General features: G+C 39.2%; 1 protein-coding gene across 2 annotated transcripts; it reads right to left on the reverse strand.

Moving 5' to 3' along the window:
• Positions 1-1562: 1562 nt before the first annotated feature.
• Positions 1563-22893, reverse strand: senp3b (SUMO specific peptidase 3b). 2 transcript variants are annotated; one of them, XM_053416310.1, is made up of 12 exons: positions 22545-22893; positions 21243-21368; positions 19989-20699; positions 19282-19395; positions 18018-18129; positions 17055-17202; positions 15451-15498; positions 13199-13276; positions 6333-6470; positions 4380-4463; positions 4118-4168; positions 1563-3124 (listed from the first exon to the last, which is right to left on the reverse strand). In XM_053416310.1, exons 2-12 carry the CDS (start codon positions 21328-21330, stop codon positions 3014-3016), a joined length of 1683 nt encoding a protein of 560 aa, XP_053272285.1. In that variant the 5' UTR covers positions 21331-21368; positions 22545-22893; the 3' UTR covers positions 1563-3013. The 2 variants fall into 2 exon arrangements, with proteins under 2 accessions (XP_053272285.1, XP_053272286.1); XM_053416311.1 differs by lacking the exon at positions 21243-21368.
• Positions 22894-25678: the final 2785 nt, after the last annotated feature.

Raw genomic sequence — 25678 nt, forward strand, 5'->3', positions numbered from 1 at the left:
ACACTCATAGACTGTGTCACACTGTAGTCATGTCCCATTACACCGTTGTTTCATACTGGAATTCATTTCAACCACATTAATGGTCAAATAATGAAGTGCTGATAAACTCCTAATGAAACAAGAAAGTTTCAGTAGATCGTTTCTAAGCATGTTGGTGAGTACTAAAGAAGTACGAAAGTAATTTCCATCTTTAATAATGTTTGTAAATGTCGTTTCCAGCATCAAGATTTAAACTAACTTAACTAACATCAGATTTCATCGATATCATGTCCCACCTATCTGTGTGTCTGTGATATAAGATCTCAAAGCTTGTGTGTAACTTCCCTTTCTTTCTTTGTTGTTGCTCCTTTTCCTCCTTGCGTCTTTGGTGAACAATAAAGGTTTGAAACTCATGTCCAGATTGGGTGTTTTGGAGGGCAACCCTGTTAACACCCTGTTAACTTAATAACAGATCCCACAGTCTAAAATCCCACAGTCTAATATATGATTTTAAATGTTCCTCACCCTTCAAGCCTTCCAATCTTCTCAAAAAAGCTCTTGAAGCTCCTTCTAAACATCACTTTCCTCCACATTCATGCATTAAATTGAGCAATCAGTGATGCAAAGAAACAAATCCATATACATAATAGAATGGATAGATGAGGTTGTAGTATTATGGAGGAAACCTCTATGGATTGGATCTATGCATGCTACACAGGTAAAATGCTAACCTCAGACAAGAGGCTACACAGTTAAAATACTCACCGCAGACAAGAGAAAATTTGGCAGAACGAAAGTACTTCGCATAGATATATTCTACCCATACTACAGATTTTACAGTTTGTTATTTTTGTAAAATTGACTATTTTCTCAGTTATTCTATTCGAAGTGTCCTTGGGCAAGATGCTGAACCCTGAATGGCCCCCCATAGAATAACAAAGTGCTGCGATTAGATGCACTGTATGAATGTGTGTGTGAATGGGTGAACTGTACAGTAAAGCGCTTTGAGTGGTCATCAAGACTAGAAAAGCGCTATATAAATACAAAACCATTTACCATTTACATGTTTTTTCTTTGCCATTCCAGATTTTACTAGTGTTGTATAAAGGCTTCCTCATCAAGAGGTTCCCCTAACCTTATGCCAAGGCCCTAATGCGTTAGATTAAGTCTATTGAATATATCAAAAAGCATAACTATAACAATTTATAAATTTTTGCCATCTTCCAAAACCTCCAAGATTCGTCATACTGATAAACTCTTAAGTTGTTGGTCACCTTATAGAGATCTTTGATAAGTCTCTAGCTGGGTCCAATTCAGTTAACAGTGCATCATATTTGTAAATCAATCATGTTTCTAATTAAATTAAAAATCTCTATTTGCCAAGCTACTTCTGACAAAAATAAATAAATAAATGAGTGCAGTATTCTGATCTGAATGTTGGAGTTGTATTGTCATATGGCATAAATTGGAAACTCTCAAGTAAAATACCTGTCTCCCAATTGTGTACATCCTGAACAACATGCAGATAGCATGTAGCCAGCTTATACCCATTCAGTAATATCATTAAAAATTGCACACATATCTCGTTTGCCACGTATTTTAATTTTTAGCAACCATAATGCATTGTAGAAGATATATAAAACTGTCATCTCTGTTGCATCAACTCCTGTTTGAAAAAAAAGACAAAAAAACAAACCAAAACACAGCTATCAACAAATTTGTCTTTCGTTACAAAAAGAAGAGGAGGACACTGTAACTCCAAATGCTTCATCTATTGTGTAGCTGTCATGGTCCACACCAAAATGCATCTTGAACTTTCAAAGACATACTAGCATGAGGATCTCTTCTGTACCTACACCGAAACAACACAAATTTGTAGTCCTCCTTTTAACAACGTTTCTTTAAAGCAATAAGCATATCAACAAATTTACTGACAGAGATAAATCACAGAAAAAGATAAACGCTATGTAAAGCTACCCCTTCTTTAGGCCAATGTCAGTCTGGCTTGTTTGGGGTGGGATGGGGTGGGCTGATCAACTGATGCAGATCTAATCTCCCATGTGCAGATGTTCCACTTGTATGGCTGGGAATAAAGATGGTGGCTGAGGAGGTTTCTGGCACAAAGAGTCAATATGTAACGTGTTTCCAGGATTAGGTTTTACTACTTGTTTCCTTCAGGGAAAAAAAGCACCAGGAGAGCTTGATATGCCATTTTCTGACCTCAAAACGTTTCCATTTTCAGGATCAGTTTATATCCATCTTAACATCTTCTAGAAAATGAATAAGCAAATATTATACATTGGAAATGTCACGTTGCACTACAGTGGCAAACATTATGTGCTGACTAGAATGCATGATCAACATAACATTGACTGTAGCATCGGGGGAGTGTATTTCTACTTTTTCTTCAAAAGACGTTGGCTCAGAGTTTCCCACTGAACTTGGAATGGAACACAACTTGATGTAAAGAGTGGATGGATGGAAGGCACAGAAATCAACTGGTACTACTTAACAACAAGCGTACACAGACTGGTTCAAATCTTCTTCACACCACATCTGCACTTACTATTTAGGCATCTTCCGTTTAAGTAGCAGTCAGACTAAGTGTGATTCAGGCCTTCATCTGGGCTGGATTCTTTAAAAATCCAACCATGATCTTTTTCATGCTCCCATTCAGACAGAAAAATAGATATGATATACAATAAGATGGAAGATTAGCACATTTCAAAACCGGAAGCTAGTCTTGGCCTCTGTCAACCACAAAGGAATAACCATGGACATAAAATCAGAGAGTTCCGGGGGGAGGGTGAAGGGAAGCAAAGGGAGACAAAAAAAAGCAAAATAATAACATCACCTACAGTAGAAGTAATTTCTCTGGATATTGGCAGAGAAAAATAAAGTTTTTCAAAAGTTTGTCTTTTTCCAGTCAATCATTTGCTCATTGTCCTCTTCTTGTTTTATCATTGTCCCTCCATCTTGTTGGGGTTAGGGGTGGGAGCATCTGGAGATGGTGGGCTTGGTTTAAGGGGGTTGGTCACAGAATGAGCTTGCAGTGACATAGTTCTTTGTACATTTGCCTCCTCAGCCGTGGCATGTCCTGTTGGCCAAAGCTGAATGGCTGCCCAAGTGCCAGACACTTGCAGTACTGCAGGGCGTCGGGGGGGGGTATATGAGGGGGGAAAAAACAAGTTATAGGCCTGCAGATTAACAACAAAACATTTTGTAAGTGCATTTACACCACGTGCAACATCAGCCCGTAGGTTTGCGTGTATTCCTCCAGTGCTGAGCGACCAGCTCCATAGATCCTCAAGTTACAGCAACAAGCAGCCTACTTCCTGAGTTAGTTTCAAAGCCATAGCCTCTGTAGTCTTTCTAAAGGTTCGGCACATGCTTCTGCAACTGCATCTGCGGCTTTTCACGCCGCTGTGTGGAAGGACTCATTGTCATTCATGCTTATCCAAGCGTTGCGCGTATTACAAAGCATTTCCCCGCCCGAACACTAGGCGGAGTAAGGTTTTTGGTCGAAGACTGTCTAAAGGCCGAATTATAGTCGGGTTGCACGCAACTTTTGCGGGCAATGTAAATAAACTGATTATTTACATCGCCACTGCGGCTCCTCATAACCTTTTTTCTGGCGGACAAATCCACCAGTCAGTGACGGGTTATACAAGTGGTCATACTTTCGAATCTCTTCTGCCAAACGCTCTTCTATTTGAGCCATATTCGTTCTTCTAAATCTTCCGTTGTTTCTGCCGGTATTATGTGGCATGAAACCGGAAATGCGACTCCAGAAAGGATGTAGTTAGCAGACCAATCACAGCCTTGCGGGCTGCGTGAGGCTCGCAAAGCTTTAACATATAGTTAGAAAAATTGGGCGATGCACGTAAGCACGGATACATAAGCACATAAGGGGCCCGGAAGGGCTCTTGCGCTTACGGGCCCTTGAAAACGCAGAAGCATGCGCCGCCTTAAGGCTCCCACGGTGGATAGATACAGAGACTGCATATGGGCCTGAATCATGACGGAGATACTGATGAGATAAACAGTGTATCCCCTAACATTGACTTAAGTTGACTTTGAGGCTACAAAGGATTCCACATAAATCTGCATGTGTCAATAGGGGTTAAGAGTAACTCACCTGTAGCACAAAAGCCCCACAGTCACTGTCATTGTTCTGACGACCCACATTCTGCAACATACAATCCGTAATGTTAGCAAACCATAGTACAGATGCCACACTAATAATATGAACTATGACTATCAGCATCCACAGCCTACGATCCGCCACAGAGATCCCAAATTTTTTAATTAATTCTTCAAAGGGCTTTGTGTAATGAGAAACCTCAATCTGCATCAGCGAGTCAAGTTAGGACAAAAATAAAACTAATAATGCATCTCACCATTTTAAAAAAGCCTTTCCATCCCGTCAAAAAGTCTTGTTGGTCTTTTTTGATGGCCTCTGCTTGCAGATACTTATAAATGTGCTGTGAACAACAAAATAATCAATGAAAAGACTACAGAGATAAAGCAAACAAACAGGTTTCTTTGTGAATTTATGTACAGTGTGTGTGTGCGTATTTGTGTGTCCAAAGTGTATAAACTGACAAATCCATGTATACAAATCTTGTAGGGACTTACATACCGGTAAAAGTACAAAAGGGGTTTCTATTGAATGTAGGGTCTGAATATTTCCAGCAATTAGGAATTTTAGTTTTTGATTCGCAAGTTGCAAATTGATCAATTTAAAATTTAATCTCCAACAAAAAGTGTGCAGTAGGAAAAAATAACAAGAGGCTATTTTCTCTATTTAAGTTTGGAAGTAGAGGTGAAATTAGATTGTGAACAATTAAAATTTCTATGCAGAAAGATTGATAGAACCATGCTCAAGTGTACATTGCTTAAGTATATATATATTCATGACATTCATATTCAACCTGAATCTGCTCGCGCTCTTCTCTTGCACTAACATGCAATCACACACACATACCGACACTGACGTCTCTGACCCGCTATAGTTTCAAATTGATTTGTTTCTAACCAACTCCACATTGTAAACACTTAAACACATACTGATCGATACTTTTCTTAAATGAGCAAAAATCTTTCTTAATAGCTGCGTGTGTTAACAATTTTATTCACCCCCCACTCCACTCGCTCCCTTCTTCTTTCTCTCATGCCGACACACACACCATTTCATTGGCATTTCTGCTATACTGTATTCCAGCAAATAAAATTACAGTTATAAACGCAGCTAAATGCAACGACACTATGGTATGAAGCCGTACATCTTCCAGGTCCTGCAATAACAATCAAAACCTTGTTAAAACAAATTACTTAATTCAAAAGAAACGCAAGGGTGCTTATACTTTGAAATGAGTACAGGAAGAGTTGCAAATATTTATGTTGTGACATAATCAATAGTAAATATTGAAACTGTGGCGATAGATTATTTCCCCTGTTTATACTGCTGTGAGTCTTGCATGGAATGCAGGGGAAATAGACGAGACCTCAAATCTCTATAAGTGCAGTATGGCTCAGCGACGTGTGGATGCTCAAACCTGGTAAAATGACACCGAAATTAAAAGCACCGTTCAACGCTGCACACGCAACGCAACGCTTATAAAGCCTGAGGGGTGATGTTACTATAACTGGTTAAAAGGGCTTTAATTAAACTATCAGGCCTATTTCACTCACCTAAACCCAGACGCTATTAATCAGAAATGTTAATTTCTACAACCCTAACCCCTTGACCTGTAGATCATTCGCAAGTCTGCAGGTATAAGTGATAGTGACATCACTGCATTTGAAAAAAAACGTACATATCTATCAACATGTACATTCTTGTTCTGTGTACATGTTCAGGTAATCTAAATTTATTTTAAAAAAAGTATTAATAGACTTCCTTACAAGTAAAATAAGTATTTTCAGCTTTCTTTCACAAATATGGTAGAAAAAAACTGAAAACATGCCAAAAAACTCAAAGTGACATTAAATAAACATTTATTTTGAATAATTACAAAATTCCCAAACAGCACCACAAACCCTCGAAACACAAAAAACACCCCAAGACCTCTGCAAACACAGGCAAGACCCTGCATGTTAGTATATTATAAACTGGGTTAATCTGAAAACAGTTCAGGATAAAGAAACAGGCTGATGGTCCATGTTAACAGAGCAATAGGAGGTGTGTCAGAATAGACTACACCTGCCTGTTCTATGAATGCAGCCTGGACACTGCCTAGATGGAAAGTTTAATTTGACGTCACACACTAATATACTATTCACCAAAGAGGTCTCAAGGCATTTTTGTTTTTGTTTTTAATAAACTACGAGTATGTGTAGTCTAGTCCTACCTTCGGGCAGCGTCTGTTGAGGGTCCGCTGAGAGTCAAAATAGGTGATGGCTCGACGAGGAATGTCAACACTGACCAGCGACCAGTGAACCTCTAGGTGGATGGGGATCAACAACAGATCCTTCTGAAAGATGTCCACCTGATACGAGTAAGATGAGAAGAGAGGATAGAGAGTAGTAGAAAGAGAGAACATTGTTATGTTTAATATTACATACTGCTTCCCACCACTTGAAAGTACAGAAGAAATTGATTAGCTTTCTTATCTAAACAGTGGTGAGCAATTTAATTAACCATGCAGTATTGGTACAGGGTATCTCCAGATGATCAAATTCTATCTACCTTCAGAAAGCTGTGTGCTTGTTGATAAGGTTCACAGAAAACTTCATCTATAGAGTTTATGCTGAATATTGTCTGACTGCCATGGATGGGAAAAACTTGTTGTGAAAAGGTTTTTTAACTGGCCAGAGACACAAGCAGGATTTGTCACAATGCCGCAGATGGCCATTCTGATGGGTCAACAAGTTTGTGTGAGAGACAATGGGACAAAAAAAAAAGTGTTTTGTGGACTCAAACACTTCACCCTCCCCTCTTTCGGTATAGTGGCGAATAGATAATGAGTGAATTTTCATTTTTCTGTGAACTATCCGTTTCAAAGAATCTTGATTAAAAACGTATTACTTTTCTCTGAATCTATTCTTACCTGTATCTAGTGTCTGAATGGTTATCAGAATTCCCAAATTTGACTGGTTAAGTGGTGTCACATGAGATGATTTACAATGCTGTAGCCATTTCCAAAAGGTAAAACATGTTTTATACATTTTATTGCAGTAGATGAATATTGTTTATCGCAAGTTAGTAAGTTAACGTGGCCCAATATGCCATCTTAACTACTGAAAGTCAAAGTGTATCTTCTACGATTTGATTAAAAACATGGCCAGGACTGAAAAAGTGGTTTGTTAAATGTCACAGTTTCATGTTACTCTTCCAAATAAAAATTGTTTTTCTTTCAAGATACAAGCTAAATTAATTTATCCAATTTTCCTACAATAGTGTTCCACCCAAACAACTTTAATGAGCCACAAGAAGGGACCGCATTAATGAGAATAAAACATTGCCATCAGAGTTAAGTAATATTAGTTACTTGTACTAAATTTTGTTTTCAAAAGAAAACTGTACACAAGTATGCATACAGGTTTTACCTATGCAACATGCCGTTAAAAACTCTAGAAATGGTCTAATATTTCGGGAGAAAAATCAGTAGGCATTTCTCTCGTTAGATTTTGAAACAACGTGCGCCATCTCCCCTTCATTTAATATTTTGTAGTTTGATTGAAAGTCTGTCATTGTGTTTTGTGCAGACCCTTTGCCTGATGTTGTGCTAACCCAAAATTCGCTGAGGCTCATTAACCAGGCATTGTCATGCCTTTGTTCACGGTACAATGAGGCCACAAGATGAGATTTACGAAGCAAAACTGCCCATTTCTTGTTATTTCTCCATCGCTATATGCTTTCAAAAAGTGGTTGCTGCTAATGCTAACCGACCACACCAAGCTGCATTTGTGAATAAGGGTTTGATGATGCAGTGTCTGACCTGCTAGACAGAGGCTTAACAAGTCAGTCTGTTTTGAAATACACATTAAACAGATTTGGTCATCACTTTTTTTAATTCATGTATACCAGCTTAAACATAGGAGCAATTTGGAAAAGGATCTTATCATGATAATATAATATCGAGATACACTCACCAGCCACTTTATTAGGCACACCTGTTCAATTGCTTGTTAACACAAATAGCTAATCAGACAATAACATGGCAGCAACTCAATGCATTTAGGCATCTAGACGTGGTGCACTGCGCAGCTTTTACTAGTAGCGTTTACATCTGCCAGCTAACCACTGTGCTGCTGTAGCCTGATGAAGCCTCCACCATGTTTTTTTTTGGTCTAGAATCTCAGATTACTACAGCCATCCAGCTGCTGCAACAACAACCACAGTGACAGCAGCAACCTCTCCAAAAACAAACTTATGACAATGGTTTTATCACCCAAACCTACATTTTCTCAAAATACATATAACATATTTCAATGGTCTGACCACATTATTGCAATTATTTATTTTGTAAAGTATTGGTATGGAAAAAATATTACAGTAATAGAAAATGATGGTTTATTCATCCTGGCCTACATATAACAAATTATTAGTTCACATTACTGACTCCTGATTATTGTGTGATGGTCTGTCACTGACTGACAGAGGAAAAATCTCCTACGGTTGAAACAGTTGTGGGACTAAGCACATAATTAATACAGGATTAAGAAGGTTTTTAAGCGTTCCGTTTTGTAAGCTTCAGAAAGCTACGCTGCTTGTGCGTTTGTTATTTTCCTGAGTGAAAAACACATTCTAAACTTTCCAAAACTGTAACCCTCAGATTTTTATCATACGTTGACAGTTTGTTCTGTTACTTTTAATTGGTTCCCTGTTATGTGTCTATGAAATATGAATTATTGAAGTAAAGCCAATATCCAATACACATAGGCTGCTATGGCACATTTCGGGAGCATGTTGAGTAAGGTATTGCAGAATTTTATAACTTTTTTTTTTTTTTAATCATTTTTTGCCCATTAAAAATCTGAATGGCAACAGTTTTGTGGTCAGTGGTGTTTCTGCATTGACTTCCCAACACAGAATTGTGATTGTTTTTCTTAGAGCCCCTCCGACTGCTTATTAGAGATGTTGACATTTCTCGATTCTTAGATGAATCGCGATGCGGACTTTGACGACACTACATCGATGCAGTGACAGAACATAATCGATTCATGTTTTCAGCTACCTTCATTGCTTTAGCGATGTCCCACCGCTGAATAATTATAACCAGAGCTGCTTCAGGACCAGGACAGACGCACATTAAAAAGGTCCAGTCGTCCTGTGTGACTCTGTCAGAGTCTGTTTCCTCCTCATTCCCCCTCTGAACTGCGCTCACTTTACACAGAATCACCACGACTTATCACAAAGTTATTAGGAGACGTACAGGACTGACATTTACTTTTTGTTGATTTGATTCGCTCTAGAGTTTATAAGACAAATGTAACGTAGCGTGATCAAAAAGTCAGGACATCAGTGTTAAAGTGAGCGACCTCTTTATTTTTAAAACATTTTCTAAATAAAAACAGAATTCATGTTCGTCTGACTGATTTTATTAAAATCGATGAAAAAGCAGCCATGTGCAGTAATCTAGAGAACTGTGGATGCGATACATTGAAACGCATCGATGTGAATCGAATCGTTGACTGCTGAATTGTAATCGAATCGTGAGGCTAGTGAAGATGCACACCTCTACGGTTTAGTATGTTTGTCATGTTGACCAAACTTTAGTTAACTGTTGCATCGAAAAGGCATGATATTGAGTTTGTTTTAAATAGGAAAATTATGGCAACAAACTGACATCTAATAATATTGAATAGTTTTAAAGTGCTGTGATACAATTTAAAACTGTAATTTTCAAACACGTACTGAATTTAGAGTTAAATAAGGATATCACTGTAAAGCAACAATGTGTGACTATAAATACATTTCTTGCAGATTATTAGTAAATCTAAATCAAATTCACCACTACAGTTATTAAATATAAATTTATATCATGCAGGTAAATGGTACATCTAAATAACTGGACCCAGATAATTAGGAAATGTAAAAAAATGTTCCTGTTGCATTACAATTGATTGCGATTTACCAAATCCTACAAATGTTTTGGTTTAGATTTAGTTAATTTAATCCATACTTTTTAATTAAATGTAAATTTTTGAACATCTGTAGCAAGACTTGAAATCACAGCTTTCCTACTTTTTTGTATGAACAGGCTGCAGCTGTAATTGATTAGAATGATACCAGGTAAAAGTGGAAAAAAAAGGTATTCATGTTATTTGTTTATTCCATGTAGTAATATTTTGACATTAACTTCGAAACATTTTGACTGACTTCCAAACCCCCAGTGATTATTGACATCATGCATTAAATGCATCCTGAATGCATGTTCTTATGATCAGATTTCACTCCCAGCTACATATGCAAACAAAAGTACGTAATTTGTACTCTTGAACACCAAATTAATATTTTATCTCGTCTGAGTTTACAGATGTGTCCGATGAAACTGCGTCTGTGTGCTCGTGTCTGTATGGGTCAGCACAGGCACAAGAGAGACTGAGTATAACTGCTGATTCCTCACACTGAAACATTGAGTTGCGAGTGAGCACCGCAGCGAGTGGCTGCTTGACACAGTATCCCTGTCTCCCACTTTAACTAAGCTAGACCCGGAAGACATCCTGCGTTGTCCCTGTGCCAAAGAAAGGTTGTATCAGTGCTCCCAGGGACTTCAGTCCTGTGGCTTTAACGTCACATGTCATGGAAACCTTCAAGAGGATCATCCTGCAGCACCTCAGGCCCCTGATACAGGACAACCTGGTTCCACTATAGTTTGCATAGCAGACTGACCTTGGGTTGATGCCATCATGTACCTGGATCACAGGGCATACTGTGCACACCAACTGAGATGCCACAGAGCAGCACACAAGGATTATATTTTTAAAATGTTCCAGTGTGTTTAACACAGTTCAGCGACTCAGGTCAGCCCCAGAAGCTCTCTGTCATGGATCACAGACTCCCTCACTGTCGGGATTCAGTAAGTCAGGCTGCAGGACTGCTTGTCAGATGTGATTGTGAACAACACTGGTACACCCCAGGGAACTGTCCTGTCACAATTTCTATTCACCCGTTATACCTTAAACTTCTACTACAAAATCAATCAAATTGTATCTGTATAGCCCATATTCACAAATCACAATTTGTCTCATAGGGCTTTAACAAGGTGGGGCATCCTCTACCATTAACCCTCTGACCCCTTAAACATAGTAACTTGCCACCTACAACAGTTCTTGGACAAATCCACCATTGTCGGCTGCATCACAGTTGACAAAGAAGAGGAGAGTAGAGACCTGGTCGGGAGTCGTGTTGAATGGTGAAACCAATCAGTAAAACCAAGGAGCTGGTGGTGACCTTCCGATATAGACATAGATCCCCGACACCTTTTGTGATTAATGGCTTAGGAGCGGAGATGGTGGACACTATAAGTTTCAGGCAGTGCATCTAAAAAACAAACTGTACTGGTCAGACATCACTGAGGCTCTCAACAGGAAGGGACACAACAGCATGTTCTTTCTGGGAAGGCTCAGGTCTTTTAACATGTGCAATCAGCTGCTACAAATGTTTTACTGTTCTGTTGTGGCCAGTGTCCTCTTCTTTGCTGTGGTGTGCTGGGGGGGGTTGGCAACAAGCCGGTGAGGAAGGCCAACTCTGTAATGAGAATGGAACTTGACAGTGTTGAGGCAGTGACTGAAAAGATGAGGAAACCAGAGGCCATCATTCTCTCTCAGCTTAACTGAGGCAGCACAGGAGCATATTCAGCCAAGTGCCTCAAAGCGCTTGGGGGGTGTTGCTTTGTTTCATCAGCCATCAGACTGCATTACGCCACAGCACCCTCTATCAAACAACAAAATCCATAATCCTAGAAAGAACGGCCGAACATTTGGTATAGGAATGCAACGATCCAGTATTATTATCCGATATTGACTAAACAGCTAGATCGAGTATCAGATAATGGGGCTTATCTATTCACGTCAATTCTATGTTTGCGTCGCATGCTACGTCATGCTTCAGCCGCACGCGCAGCATGCCTGTAGACTTGACTCACTACAAACAGCAACAACACAGAGCCAGTCAAAGAGTCAGCTGTATGGAGGTATTTCACGCTTGCTACGCTAACAGGTTTGACGGCTACTTGCAATAAATGCAAAGGAAATGTTGCGAGGGGTGGTAGCAATGCAAAATACAACATAGCAAACTTATTCAAGCACCTCCAGAAGCATCACGCTAAAGAGCACGCCATGTTCCTGCAGTTGAACAAAATAAAACAAGGAGAAAATATGACGAAGCAGTTAACTTTGGTAAAAGAACTGCAAAGACGTGAAAGCGACAAAAAGAACTTCATTCATTCATGTTTTGGATGTGCAACCCCCTGTTCGTTGTCGCAAACAAAGGCTAGGTCACCTACTTGAACAGCTGGAGTCACAGTTTACCGTCGAGAAAATATATTTTTCCAAGACCCTTCTGCCTAAACTGTACAGGAAAGTGTGCAAACAGACATATCAGAAGTGTACAGAAGATGTTAAACCAATGAGCTTAACCACAGATATGTCGAGCCCTGACATGTGGCCAACGTCGCATTTAGGTTCAACTCTCCACTGGTTGGACGCCTCCCTGTGCGATGCTCCAAGCAAAAATCTTCCATAGAATACACACCAGTGACTCATTTTCAACTGCCAAAGGAAATAATCAGTGGCTTTCTCCATTGAATAAAGTGCATGTCAATTTAGGGACAATGCTAGCAACATGAAAAAGGACAAGGACAACATGGGAGTGCACAGCTTTGACTGCTTTGCTCATACATTGCAGCTCACAACATAGTGAGTGATGCCACTGCTATATCTTATATTGGTTTTTGAATTACCGTTTCTGCATAATGTTTACAAAAAAGTTTGATTACTGCTCAGTTTGTATGTTTGACCAAGTTAGTTAAGCTCCTTGTTTCCTCTCAGTTTCATCTGCTATATTTTATATTGGATTTTGAGTTCCTGTTGGCACTTAATGTTTACAAAGAAGTTTGATTCCTGTTAATTTTTAGACAGATTTAACTGCTTAGCAAACATGGGGGTAATTTCTGCTTTTTTTGCCACTTAATGATTTAAAATGACAAGATGGTCTAGGAGAGCGTCCCAACAACTTAATTGAAGACTTTTCAAAGAAGGAAACACTTACGTTTTTTGTCCACCGTTTGACTCCATCATATCCTTTTGTCCTTAGTTTATCATAAAAGAAGCTGTTGAAAAAGTGAACCTGAGGAAGAAAGAAATTAACAATTATGCAGTGGAAAAAATTGTTGTATGGAATAGTCAACAAAATGTGTGATCATCGTGGACGGCAATTGTGAACACGTTTATGTTAAGGTAAATGTGAACAATATTTTGAGATGGTATTCCAAAAAAATAAAACATGATGACTTACTTTTAATCCTAATCGAACACAATCAATAATTGTGTTAAAAGCGCACAAGTACACACATGTCACAATATTTGTGTGTTGATTGATTGTTCAGTGGAAAGACAAGCCATGATGGTTCGAGTGAGTTTTGTTCTTCTCCTGTTGACTTTGTATTAAGTGTGTATTTAATGATTTTAATGGAGTTTGGTGGGTTTGGCAAATGTGCCAAAGAGTCTAAATTGGTTAAAAGGGAAGGGAAAAAGAGGTACATTCCGATGGGGATCATTTTCATAATGCTAGATGAGACGTAGATGTAGGCTTGGCCTGTTCTGCAGGCATACACCAAATGTTTGATTCTGGTACGTACTGTATAGCCTATATGAAGTTATTTCATGAAGATTAAAATCGTTCAAATTGGTCAAGGCTGCAGTGTCATGACTGTTAAATCATCTCAATTGTCCATATTGACTCATTGGGCTTTCCCCTTTTCTAGATGGATATAAGAAGTCAAGAGAGGGAAGATCCTGGAGGAATACCAGTTAGACTTCTTGGCACTGATCGGAGCATAGCTAAATGGCAGCACTATCGCTCTCCTCAACAAGTTTATGTCTACTGGCCCTGTGTGTTTATGTGGATATTTGGGCCTGTTTGAGAGTTAAAAAAATGGTGTGTGGGGGGGGGGGGGGGGGGATTTATCACTTCAGTAATTCCACACGCCATTACAGAAAAGGGTCAGTGTTGAGAATAGGTCTGTCTGCTTGCTGAGTATTGTATGTGTGCCTCATGAATGCAAACAGGGAAAATTATATCTACTGCTTTCAGACATGTACTGAACTCCGGACTTTCTCTGCAAATGTCTGGGTGATAGTATTAACTCTGCACAAAGTGTTGTTCATGTGTGAAAGGCAAACTCTGGAGAAAGTAGGGACTCAATTCTAAGGAGTTCCATCGGAGGTCATGTTTGAAAACAGCTTATGAGAGATGGCGAGTGATTGCTTGTAGTGAATGACGTTGTGTGCTGGGGAGGGAGGTAGAGAAGGTAAAGAGTGATTGTACATGTGGGTTTTTTCCCAGTCAAGGACACCCTACAAGATATATTGCAGGAATCAACTCAAGATCCCTTGGAATAATTTGACAGAGCCTATTTTGTAGATACGTACTTAGTTGTGTGGGGAAAAAAACTTAGGAAATGTCTTATAAAGATATTAGACAAGTATTTTCAGCATGTTAACACTGAATACTTATACAGTGGAAAACAAAAATGAACAGCAAACAATCTGTTTCTGCTAACACACACATTATAAGTACATCATTCAAACATTCACAGCATAGGATGTGAATCCCTAGATTAATGACTTCAGCAAAAGGTTATTGGAGTCAGAAGTTAGCAAACCTGGATTCTAATAAGTTAGACAAATTTGGACAAAAGCAGCTTTGACTACATTTTTATGTTTGCTATTCAGAAGAAGTATCTGCTGATGTGAACCTGGCCTCGCAAAAGGGGATCTCAGACAACCTACGATCACGAGTGGGTGACTGGCATGAAGCTGGAAAAGGTTACAAAGTCTTCTGAAAGACTTTAGATTTCCATCAGTCTACAGTTAGACAAATTGTCGTTAAATGGAGAAGATATGGTACAGTGGTTAGTCTCCCTACACGTGGCCAAGATGACTCCAAAGGCACATTGCAGAATCCTCAATGAGGTAAAGAAGAACTCTGGAGTAACACTTTCGAAGCCTGAAGGAATTATTGAAACTGGCTAACATCTCTGTTCAGGAGTCAACCATACACTAAACCTTAATTAAGCAGGGTGTCCACCTAATTATAAATTGAATAGAAACATATTCAACACCCCAACCTTATTCAGTAACTTGTGCAACGTGGGCATAAACACCTGGGAAGCTTAATGTAATCAGATTTGGTTTTAACCATGTTTAACAATCCAATCACTTTTCTTCTTTTTTTTACTTGTTTCACAGAGTTGTTTCTGTGTAAAATCAGTAGTTGGTACATTATTATTATTTCCTTACCCTCTCTGGCACAGAATCCATGACCAGGTCACCATACATGTTCATAACCTAAACAACAGAGCAAATGAAGATGACATATATAAACAAACATCTTTAAGAGGGATACAGGACATTCTCTGATAAGTGAATAACTTTTGTCTGAGATCAACAATAACAATTGCACTGCGCTTAGCACAAAGAAAAGAAAGTGGCGCAATAGCACACTTTCTCATCTGTAAGCAGTCTGCCACCCAGTCTGATAAAATTTGTTTTCATTTATTTGAGCAGAGACCTAAGTTTTCTTAGAATACTTAGGTTTTCAAAGTATTTATATCATTGTAAACATTACAGTACTTCAAAAAGATTGACGTAAAAACACCCTGGGTTGTGTCTCAAGATAATTTAAAATTGAACATCAACTTACACATAGGACATACAGGCAACACCTGAATGCAATGTTTCCTTTATCACAGTAAACCTGGAAAAGTGCAAACATGGATCTGCCTAATACCCCGCCCTCTACATTCAACCATAAATTACCAATGCAAAGCACCTCATGAATATTAAATGACCAAAATGATCAATGGGTTTCTATGGTGAATCATTGCATCAAGCAGTGGAACTAAATTAGATGGCGTCGAATGGGATTACGACCGAAAAATAAGTCATGTTCCAACCATGCCCATGTAGGGAGTCTTGCTACATGGCCTTGGACCACCATCATCTCACCGGCTCCGGGGAGAGACGGCCCGGCTCCCCGGCTAGCGTTAGCTCGCGAGCTAACGCGCTCCACCCTCTCCCCGTTCAAAACGATATGGTTGCAAGATTGTATCTTCGTCTCCTGTAGCCATATTTCTACAGAGGTAATGGATAGCTAAAAATCTGGGCGCTTGTATCTCGTGAAGGAGGGAGGAGGGGTGAGGGTGAGAGGGGTGAGAGGGAGGCGGGGCACTCAAAACAGGTCAATCTGAGGAGGGCTGTTTTAGACAGGGTAAAAAGGTACTGTTTTAAATGATCCGTGTGGTATTTTGACCAAAATATGTAACAGACATTTCATTAAGACCCCAAGAAGGAACCATATCAACTGTGGTAAAATGGGCATACGATGGGTCCTTTAAAGTTTTTTTTACACAATCTCACATAGGCTCAGACCGACTAAAATGTGGGAGTGTTTTTGACAGAGACTAAAGAAGTGAAAATTGTAAATGGCTTATGTAGATAATGGAATTGAACCATATTGCACTGTGCACCAGCATAGTTGTGCAAGCAAGGTATGGTAAGGTATTCCTGGATGACAAAATTGTGGAGCTGATGGTTAAAAAAAAAAAATGGTCTGAAAAACACATGTTCCAAAATATTAGATCGGCAGTGTCCATCGCGATGTTTCACTACATACATTTTCATATGCCAATTAGGTTGCCATCGCCCCATCCTAACTAGAATAGAAAAAGTAAGCAAAGCTGGATTGGCGGATATACAGCACGTGCACAGGCTATGCATCACCCTTCTGATGTGTTTCATTGACGAATTGGGTCTCATTAAAGCTTTTCTTTACTATGACAAGTAAAATGTCATACGTGAAAACAGTTTATTGTATTAAGAGTTACAAGTCTGTCATGCCATACCTGGTCGTTGAGCCAGTTCTGTCCATACAGAGTGCCCAGGTCATCCATAGTCAGAACGTGGCGTTTGTAGTTGACTCGAAATGTTTTAGCCAATGCTGATCCTGATGAACGCTGGAACGACTGTATTAGGTGCTGAACCAATGCTTTCCTAATGAACAAATCAAACATGAAGTCATATTAGAAGGGAAAAAATATAGCCATTATTTTAATTTATCCTCTGGATTATGTTACAAATGTCATGAATTATGAAATGGACCCACCTACAGTGTGAAAGTGTCAATGGACCAGACCTTGGATTGTACCTAATTTATGTTTTATTTGTTCACATCAAAGATCATTATGGGTTATCACAATGTATGCATCTGGCCTGAATAAAGTTTTCTGATGATAACTGTGGTTAATATTGATGATTCATTGAGTGAAACATTTATAATTATAATAATAAAAAAGATTTATTAGAACTCTACATGACATTTGAAGAGCCTCCTGTACAACCCAAAAGTGGTTCAGTCACACTATTCTTGGCAACCCAATTGTTACTTTTTACAGTCTTGTCAGGCAGCACAACAGACAAACAGAAATTATGACATCAGAGTTACAGTAGAGTGTATCATAAGCCTAAAATTAATTATTGTAAGCAAATAAAATTATGTTTTTTATTTTGTGCGTATGTCGCACTGCCCAAGTTGAACAAAATGTAAAACTACATTTTCATTTTGTGTCAGTTTGAGTCAAATAAAGCTTTCATAGTCACTGATATGTGGCCTGTACTGACAGTTTAACTGTTTTGAGGGAAATCTAATATTTTACATAATTGAGGCAATCAATCAAGAAAAGAAAAGATTATTTAAACATTTATGGTATTATTTGCACAAATCTCCCGAATTAGCTTCATACAATACCTCCATTACCTACACACCATCTAATCAGACACTAAAGTAGCCACCAAACACTGTGTCTGACCTGTTCGGCTGTGAGAAGCTCTCACTGAAGATGTCTTGAAGCTTCTCCACGATGTCATCCACATGGATGGGGATCAAACTGCCATACTGCTGTAGAGACTCTTCGAGAATACCTTGAGACAGAAGAGTCATAAGACAAAACAATTGTCTTCACAAAATTCCTGACATATATACTATGGTTTCCATGCAAGTGGATCAATGTTTTCTTTAGAATATTTCTGTAGTTTTTGCGTATAATTCCAGTTTCAAATTAAGAACAAAAAAAGAGCAAAAAGAAAAAATATGAGGACTCATGCAAGATCATACTTATCCTAAAATTCTTAGGGGTTGTTTGTGAGAACATGACATGTCAGATTCAAACATTTCTAACTTAAGAAAATATGACCTGTAGATGACCTGCATAAGCATGATGAATGCCACCTTCACGCGTTTGAGCAGATGTGCACGAGGATGGCAAATTAGGATATTAATGCATCAATAATACCATATAAGGCTACGCTTCCTGGCTCATGTCAAGAAGTGTTCATTCATGAAATTGTCATGAAAGTGTACAAGGAGCTTTAAAAGTTCAGAGATTGATGTCCTACTTTCACAAATCCAGAGAGCAAAGTTGATCATTTTAAGCAGCATCAGCAGTGGAATTAAGAAACCAACTATAGCAGCAGTGTTGTGTCACCCGTCACTGAAAAAAATAACTGTTTTGATATGAAAATGCTTGAAAAAAACAAAAACTTTTTTGTTCACTTTCAAGAGGGAGGTCTGTCATTGATCTGGATGAAAAATATGTGCAACAATATGTGATGCTGCACTGGTATGATTTCGGCTGTTCCTGGATTAGGCAGTGGAACACCCTCATTCACTGCGATATTACAAAATATTTGAAAATAAGTGAAGTTGGAATCTTCTGAATCATTTTAGATGCAACTAAAGACTTCATCTCTAAATAATAAGAGTTCATTCATGAGGACAATTGTCTCTCTTGACAAATGTCTGGATCTACACCAGATGCAGATAAGGATGCACTAACCATACTTTAAAGCAAAGCTAACAGGGAAACAAAGGGGAGCTAAATGAAAAGTGTGACCAAGACAGATGTGACATTAACAGCTTACTTATCATCTGATTTTCATAGGAAATTAAACTACACCAACAGCTTTGGTATTTCAGAGTGAATGACAAAGCTAAGACAAAATCTAATTAGACATAGCACAGCAGATTTATTTGGCGGTGAACACCAGCCAAAACTCTCGGCCTCTGTTCCATACCTGTCACACAGCTCATGTGTTCTTCATTGAGGGCCAGTTCCAAAGGTTTGACCTCAGCTTCCCTTCTCCCTCTGTCCTCTTGGTTGTCTTGAGAGCGCCCATTTGTTTGGTTATCTGCCAGAGAAAGGAAAATGCATTTTATATTCCATATGCAGATTCTTAGACTCAATCTTTTTCAAAAAAATTTGAAGGTAAGATATAGTATAAATCTGTATATTTAAAAAAAAGTGTGAAAATGTAAATATAATTTCCTGTAATATTTAGTAACTAATATCAAGAACAGAACCAAAACAATAAATGTACACTTATAATGATAGTGTCTGTTAAATGTAACTAACAATACACACACATCACTATAAAAACAACAACAATAAGGCTTTTGAAAGCATTAACTGCTTGTCTTCATCATTTATTGTGCAATTATTTCCTTGTGCACATTTTTCATGCATGGAATATTTGTGCAAATATTGCATGCAATGCAAAATAATTTGCCATCCAGAATTAACACAGAAACTTAACAGAGACTGAGAGGACTTCCGTTACGTGTGCTCTGTTAGTATACAACAATTATTAAAAACAGGTCAATGAAACAGAATGACATTTAGTTGCTTTTGTCTTTTCCTTGTCCTATGGAAAATATAGGACTGTGCCATCTTTATATTCATCAACTAGTCTTGTTAAGAAGTAAATGTGGTGTACGTCAGTACCTTTGTCAGACTCTTTGAACCTCTCATTGTTGCTGTCCTCCTCTCCATCTGTGTAGGGGGATTGTTGATACCTTTTTATCCTCCTCTGTTTTCCATACAGATTGTAGCTTTTCCCCTTCCGACTCCACTGATGTCCTAGAAAGCATATCCACTGAGCACGCTGGCGCCAGCTCTTCCAGTGCTGACTTAGCCGAAATTGAAGGCCTCCATGAGATCGCAAACGCTGCCAGCGCCTGAACCTCCTCAGAGCCCTGTACCGGCTGAGGTGGGGCCTGAACAAGCCCCCTACTTCGGTATGGGAGAGAGTATCCTCTACATTGACAACACCACCTTCTTCTGCCTTCTGTTGTGGTCCATAATGTTGAAGTTGTTGTGAATTAGAGTGCGCGGTGGACTGAAAAGGAAATTCAGGGATCGCCCACTGCACCTCTGCTTGGTCTCCTTCCTCTTCCAACTCTTCTTCTTCGTCTTCCTCCTCAATGTTATCCCAATCTTTGCCTTCAAACTCACCCTTGTCCTCCCCATCCAGATAGTTGTCTTCTTCCTCGTCACCTATTGGCTCAATCCCACCCTCCTCCTGCTCCTCCTCCTCCTCATCATCTACATACTCGCGTGTCCATACTTTCTCTTTCTGCCCCAGTCTGAGGTGCATGGGACTCTGTACACTGTGACCTGACACTGGGACTATGAGGTGGTCTCCAGGAATCCCACCTAAACAGCAACATAAACAGCAACATAAACACAGATTAATTTTTTCAAGTGTGTCCAACCATGTGCAGTCTTGACACAAAATACTTTTTTTTCTTTTTTCAGATCTACACGTTCAAGACTATTTGTTATTGGCCGACTCTGTGTGATAGTTGGAATGTATAGTACAACAACTCATTAATTCAGTGCTATTTAACTGTGTCGGGATTTACTGAAATGATTTCTGTCTGGCATCTGCTGTATGCTGTACATTCTAACTGTTGATGAGGTTTTCTATTACTCATCATAGGATATACTTGCTGCCAACCAACACTGAACTGCACTTCACTGGGAAGAGGATAAATACAAATGTTAGTATTGCTAGTGCCTGCTCCAAACAACAGAACTGCAGAAATAAAAGCTTGTAAAGTGCTTCCAATATGCTTTATGTGAAGGTACTGGTGGTCACTTATAGCCTGACTTGACACATTTGCACAAGCATTATTCATAATTATACAAACCTAACTAGACGGTAAACATATTATTAAGCAGAGGTGAAATGCCTACCTCCCCCTGTATCATCCTGCCCCACAGCCGTAAGACCCAGGTCGCCTTGCCAGCAGTTCTGGGCCAGGCTACCGCCACTGTCTCGCATTATCCACGGACAACCCACGACCTGCGCCAGCTCGTCACCTACAAAAAAAATCAAACAGTTTACATTGTGGCACTAATAGTATTGACATCTCACACTTTAGATTCAAAAACTGAATTTTTTTGCAAGTTCTGGGAAATTATTCGCAAAAGCTTGCTGTCACAGCAGGCTCTGTCAAGAACTCAGCCAGCGTTGTGAAAACCAACGTAGTCGATGTCAGAGGAAGCCACTTTTCTCGCTATATAAATGCAGTTTACTAGTTATATCTGACAGAGAAGATACCTATGAACACAGCAGCTGCACAGTGCCCCAGTCTCACTCCATACACGATTCAATTTCGAGACAACTTTGAGAAGACCTATGTCCAATTGTAGATGCAGCCCCAAGCTGGATGGGTACTAATGGTACTAATCCCGCAATATTGACAGAGCTACACCGGCAAGTCGATTTTCAAAACACATTTTATCACAGCAACACTTCCAATAGATGTCATGTAACTGGCACCTCTTTTTCAATGAAATACACAGTAGTTCTAATGAAAAAAGGTCTTTTAACAGACCATGCGTGCGTGTTCCATTTCATTAAACCCACAGGATTTGTTATAACAGTTGTAAAACCCTCTGGTATTATTAGATCATGAGAATAGAGTGCAAAACATCGTAACCATGTGCACCTAGTCGGAGTGCGGATGTGCAACTTAGCTTGCTAGCTAGACTGACTATATTTACGGTACCACCGCTCGGCTACGCGAATAAAGGAGCATTGGATTAAATAGCTAATATAATTGTAGATCGTTAGCTGGGAGTTGTTGCTTGTCCAATAGAAAACATTTCAGATCAGCCGCTACGTGGTGAGAACAGTTCTTACCGATGCAGGGGGCAGTCCTCACCAGGGCTAGCTTGTGCGCGATCAACATTAGCCAAAACAACGTCACGGTTTAACCACTTAAATCTCAATAAAAATCCCACCGATTGAAAACATTACATTGCCAGTTACTATGGAAAGTTGAAACCACCGCACCACCATTATGAAGAATCTAAAATAACCAGACTTAATCAGTAATTTGTTGTCTATCCGAGCTAACAGGTTAGCTTGTTAGCCATGTTGTCGTTAGCTAGCAGAGCGTTGCTTAGGCAGATACCATATTAGCAACAACAAAATCCAACGCCTGGCTCATGTGCTCCTTACAAAGCTAAGTGTTGCATTGGTGTGCTTACCGTTAGCCTGCAGATTTATACGAGTGAGTCCAGTTGCTTCTGACTGAAAGTTGGGCGTGTTTAATACTGTGTCGGGATGGGACCAAAACAAATGCTAATTGTTGTAAAACCCAATTCAATGAAGTCAGGTGTGGAGCAGCTAGATGTCACCTCCCTGCGAACTTTGATTTCATTTAGGTCTTCCGGTTCAGAGAAAAACGTAAATATGATCAGCGATGGTGGAATCCCAGTCGAAGGTATACGTGAAATGGACTGGGACGATTCGTTTAAATTCTGTTTAAAATGTCTGTACGGAGACCAATGATGGCAGAGCCCTGAACCGCTGCTGCTTTTTCGCTCTTTCAACTCCGTCGCGTAAGGATTGCGTCACACCGAGTATGCTTTTTAAGGGTAGCCTTTCATTTTGGACCCTCGCCTATAGTATATTACGAAACACAAATCCAACAATTAATATTGAACGAAACCAGATAAATTGGCCTCCAGTATTTGAATTTAAATAAAGATGAACGGTTTAAATGCGGGTTTCATTTGTATTTATCCTTCTGATTTGGCTTTGCTTTATTAGTCAGATTTTGCTATGGTTCATTGATTCCATATGATACAAGGAACCATGCATTCATTTTGCATATATTTGCATTCTCCAAAAAAACTGTGATGTGATGATGAGCCCCTGAAAGGTCTACTACAGAAGTTATTAAGTTTATGTGTTTTTGGCAGTATATAGGTTATTAGACGTACTACTTCCCCCTGCAGAGTAAAAATCTGCCACGTTTCATATTTTTGTATATTGATCTATACCCTGCAGTATTTGTTTTTGCAAACAGAACATAACTATTATTTTGGTCAAAGAACAAATCAACAGAATAACGCCTTGGTTTTACAAACTCTTATAAATCTTTTTCATTCTGTGTAATAAGTGCCACATTCTAGAAAAACATGCTTGACTGTAGAACTTCCACATTTGAACATCCCAGTTGGATATTTACCTGCAAATACTGATTTAACCAACAATACTGGAGTCTCAGTCTGCCAATCTTAACAGAGTTAAGCGATTTCATAGCCATCAACCTTAGCATACCCATGAACCTAGTTAACTACACGGCTAATCCTTCCAATTCTAACAAAATAGACACAACTTCCCTCCCCAAACGCCTACAACAGAACATCATTTTCTTGGTCTGGTATTAACTGTCCACCACAAAGTCCAAAAAACTGTTAATAGTTCTGTTGTGAAAACAGATTCCATGTCACCGACTGATCATGTTTTCTTTTTAAGCTGTAGCCAACCACATACACCCAGCGTCCTCCTTTCTCACTCTCTGGGTTCTTCAAACCATCAGAATAATTTTAAAATAATTTCCCTTACGTTAAGAATCAGTCACACTTGCAAGGTTATCTTGTAGAAAGGTAAAATTAATGTCTGATTGTTGCATTTGCCTTAAAAAGAATACATAATCAGTCTGCATGATTTACTATGCTCTCCTGCTCTATTCTCAGTTTTCTGGTCATTTTGAAAAATTATCTGGTTTTGTACCTCCCACCAGTCCCTGGAAAAATACACTTTACTGTACAAGTGTGATTCACCAGTTAGTTTTTCCCAGTTTTACAGTATCAGCTTAATGCATCTCAAGCTGAAGGGCACTTCTTCAATTTCAATAACCTGTGCAGGAACTAAAGTTCCAAAAGCTCCAGAGAGTATTCTTGGCCACTGTCTACAGCATACATTTCAAGCGCTGTCTCAGTGGCAGAGACAAAGATAAGAACTCCATATCAATTTGACATATTTATCATTGCTTGGTACCGTATTGAGACTGATAGGGTGTCTCTCCACCCCCGCACTCCACTCCCAGTCTAAATGCATTTTATACAATAAGTGAAGTTGTGTTTTTGTACCATCCGTCAATAAAAAAGCAAAGACAATGTCTCTTTAAAAAAGAGGTAAAGATTAAGAACGTTTATCCAAGGTCTGGAAAATCATAATATCTACCTAGCAAAATGATGCAGTGCGACACTTAAATCACACATCAGATCTTGATGAATGACATTTTCAAGTTAAAAATCTTTTCTGATGTACATTGTATAATTTGTTGAGACCTATATGGCAATGGTCAATGGATGAATGGAATCAAAACCATATAGAAAATCAAAGAAAAAATGTAAATCACAGGCTGATCCAACCTTCATGAATTTCATCACGGGAACTCATGTGACTCAGTAGTGTGTATGGTATCCTCACGTGCCTGTATGCACTTCTTTCATCTGTGAAGTAAATGGGACAGATTGCCAATCAAGCTGCACAGGGCTGAGCACAGGTCCCACTAGATAATTTGGGGCCTTCGTGCCACCCTCATGGAGCCTTTTTCTGACACAAAAAATGCAACATTTATGGGTGGATCATGGCTCATGACGCCATCTAGTGTTTCAAACCATCTTGGACCTTGCAGGGAAAATATTGACATAGATTCAATCATTGGGACTGCTCTACTTCATAGCATATACTGTATATATAAATTAAAAGGTAAAAAACCTTCAAATCAAAGCTGGTCTGCCTCCTACCATTAGCAATCTCTTGTGAGTGGGAATCTGGGTAGCCATTTTCACGTCCATTCTGAAACTAAACCCCAAACCATAAAATCGTTAACCATTCAGAGATGTTCCCCATCCTCTTTTGCCCCTCCATGCCGCTTCAGCCCTCAGACTTTTGAGGAAACTCCTAAGGTCCTTTACCTCATATGACATATCTGTTGCAAAAGTGTGCGTATACTGCTACTGGTGTCGTCGCTCATAGCTAGAAAACTTTAAATACTTTGCATTAGCAAGCCAATTGGCTTGTGTGGGAGAGCGAAAGATGGGAGGTGAGGTGTAGTTTGGGTTTTCCAGACTGGTTGTCAACGTTCATATAGCCGGCCCAAGTGTCATGAATCCGACCCTCCCAGCCAAACACAAATAATATGGAATCTCTTTGGGCCACTTCCATATATCGCGATAAATCAGATAAAGATCAAATTTTTTTAAATGGAGCCTCAGTCTGAACAGCCTGACCCATATGGAATACAATGCGACTTTTACGCCACTCTAGATCAACATTCCTCCCAATTTTGTTTAGGAGAAGGGGCAGGAGGGTAGTCACTGGG

The sequence above is a fragment of the Pleuronectes platessa genome, chromosome 23 (genome assembly GCF_947347685.1).
Source record: "Pleuronectes platessa chromosome 23, fPlePla1.1, whole genome shotgun sequence".
NCBI lineage: Eukaryota > Metazoa > Chordata > Actinopteri > Pleuronectiformes > Pleuronectidae > Pleuronectes > Pleuronectes platessa.

Excerpts from the sequence above, each read along its gene's own strand:
- senp3b (XM_053416310.1), bottom strand. The coding sequence starts at position 21,330 with ATGCGAGACAGTGGCGGTAGCCTGGCCCAGAACTGCTGGCAAGGCGAC. Across the intron at positions 18,130-19,281 it reads ACACATGAGCTGTGTGACAG|GTATTCTCGAAGAGTCTCTA; the intron begins GTATGGAACAGA and ends TTCTGTCTCAAG. Across the intron at positions 17,203-18,017 it reads AGCTTCTCACAGCCGAACAG|GAAAGCATTGGTTCAGCACC; the intron begins GTCAGACACAGT and ends TTTGTTCATTAG.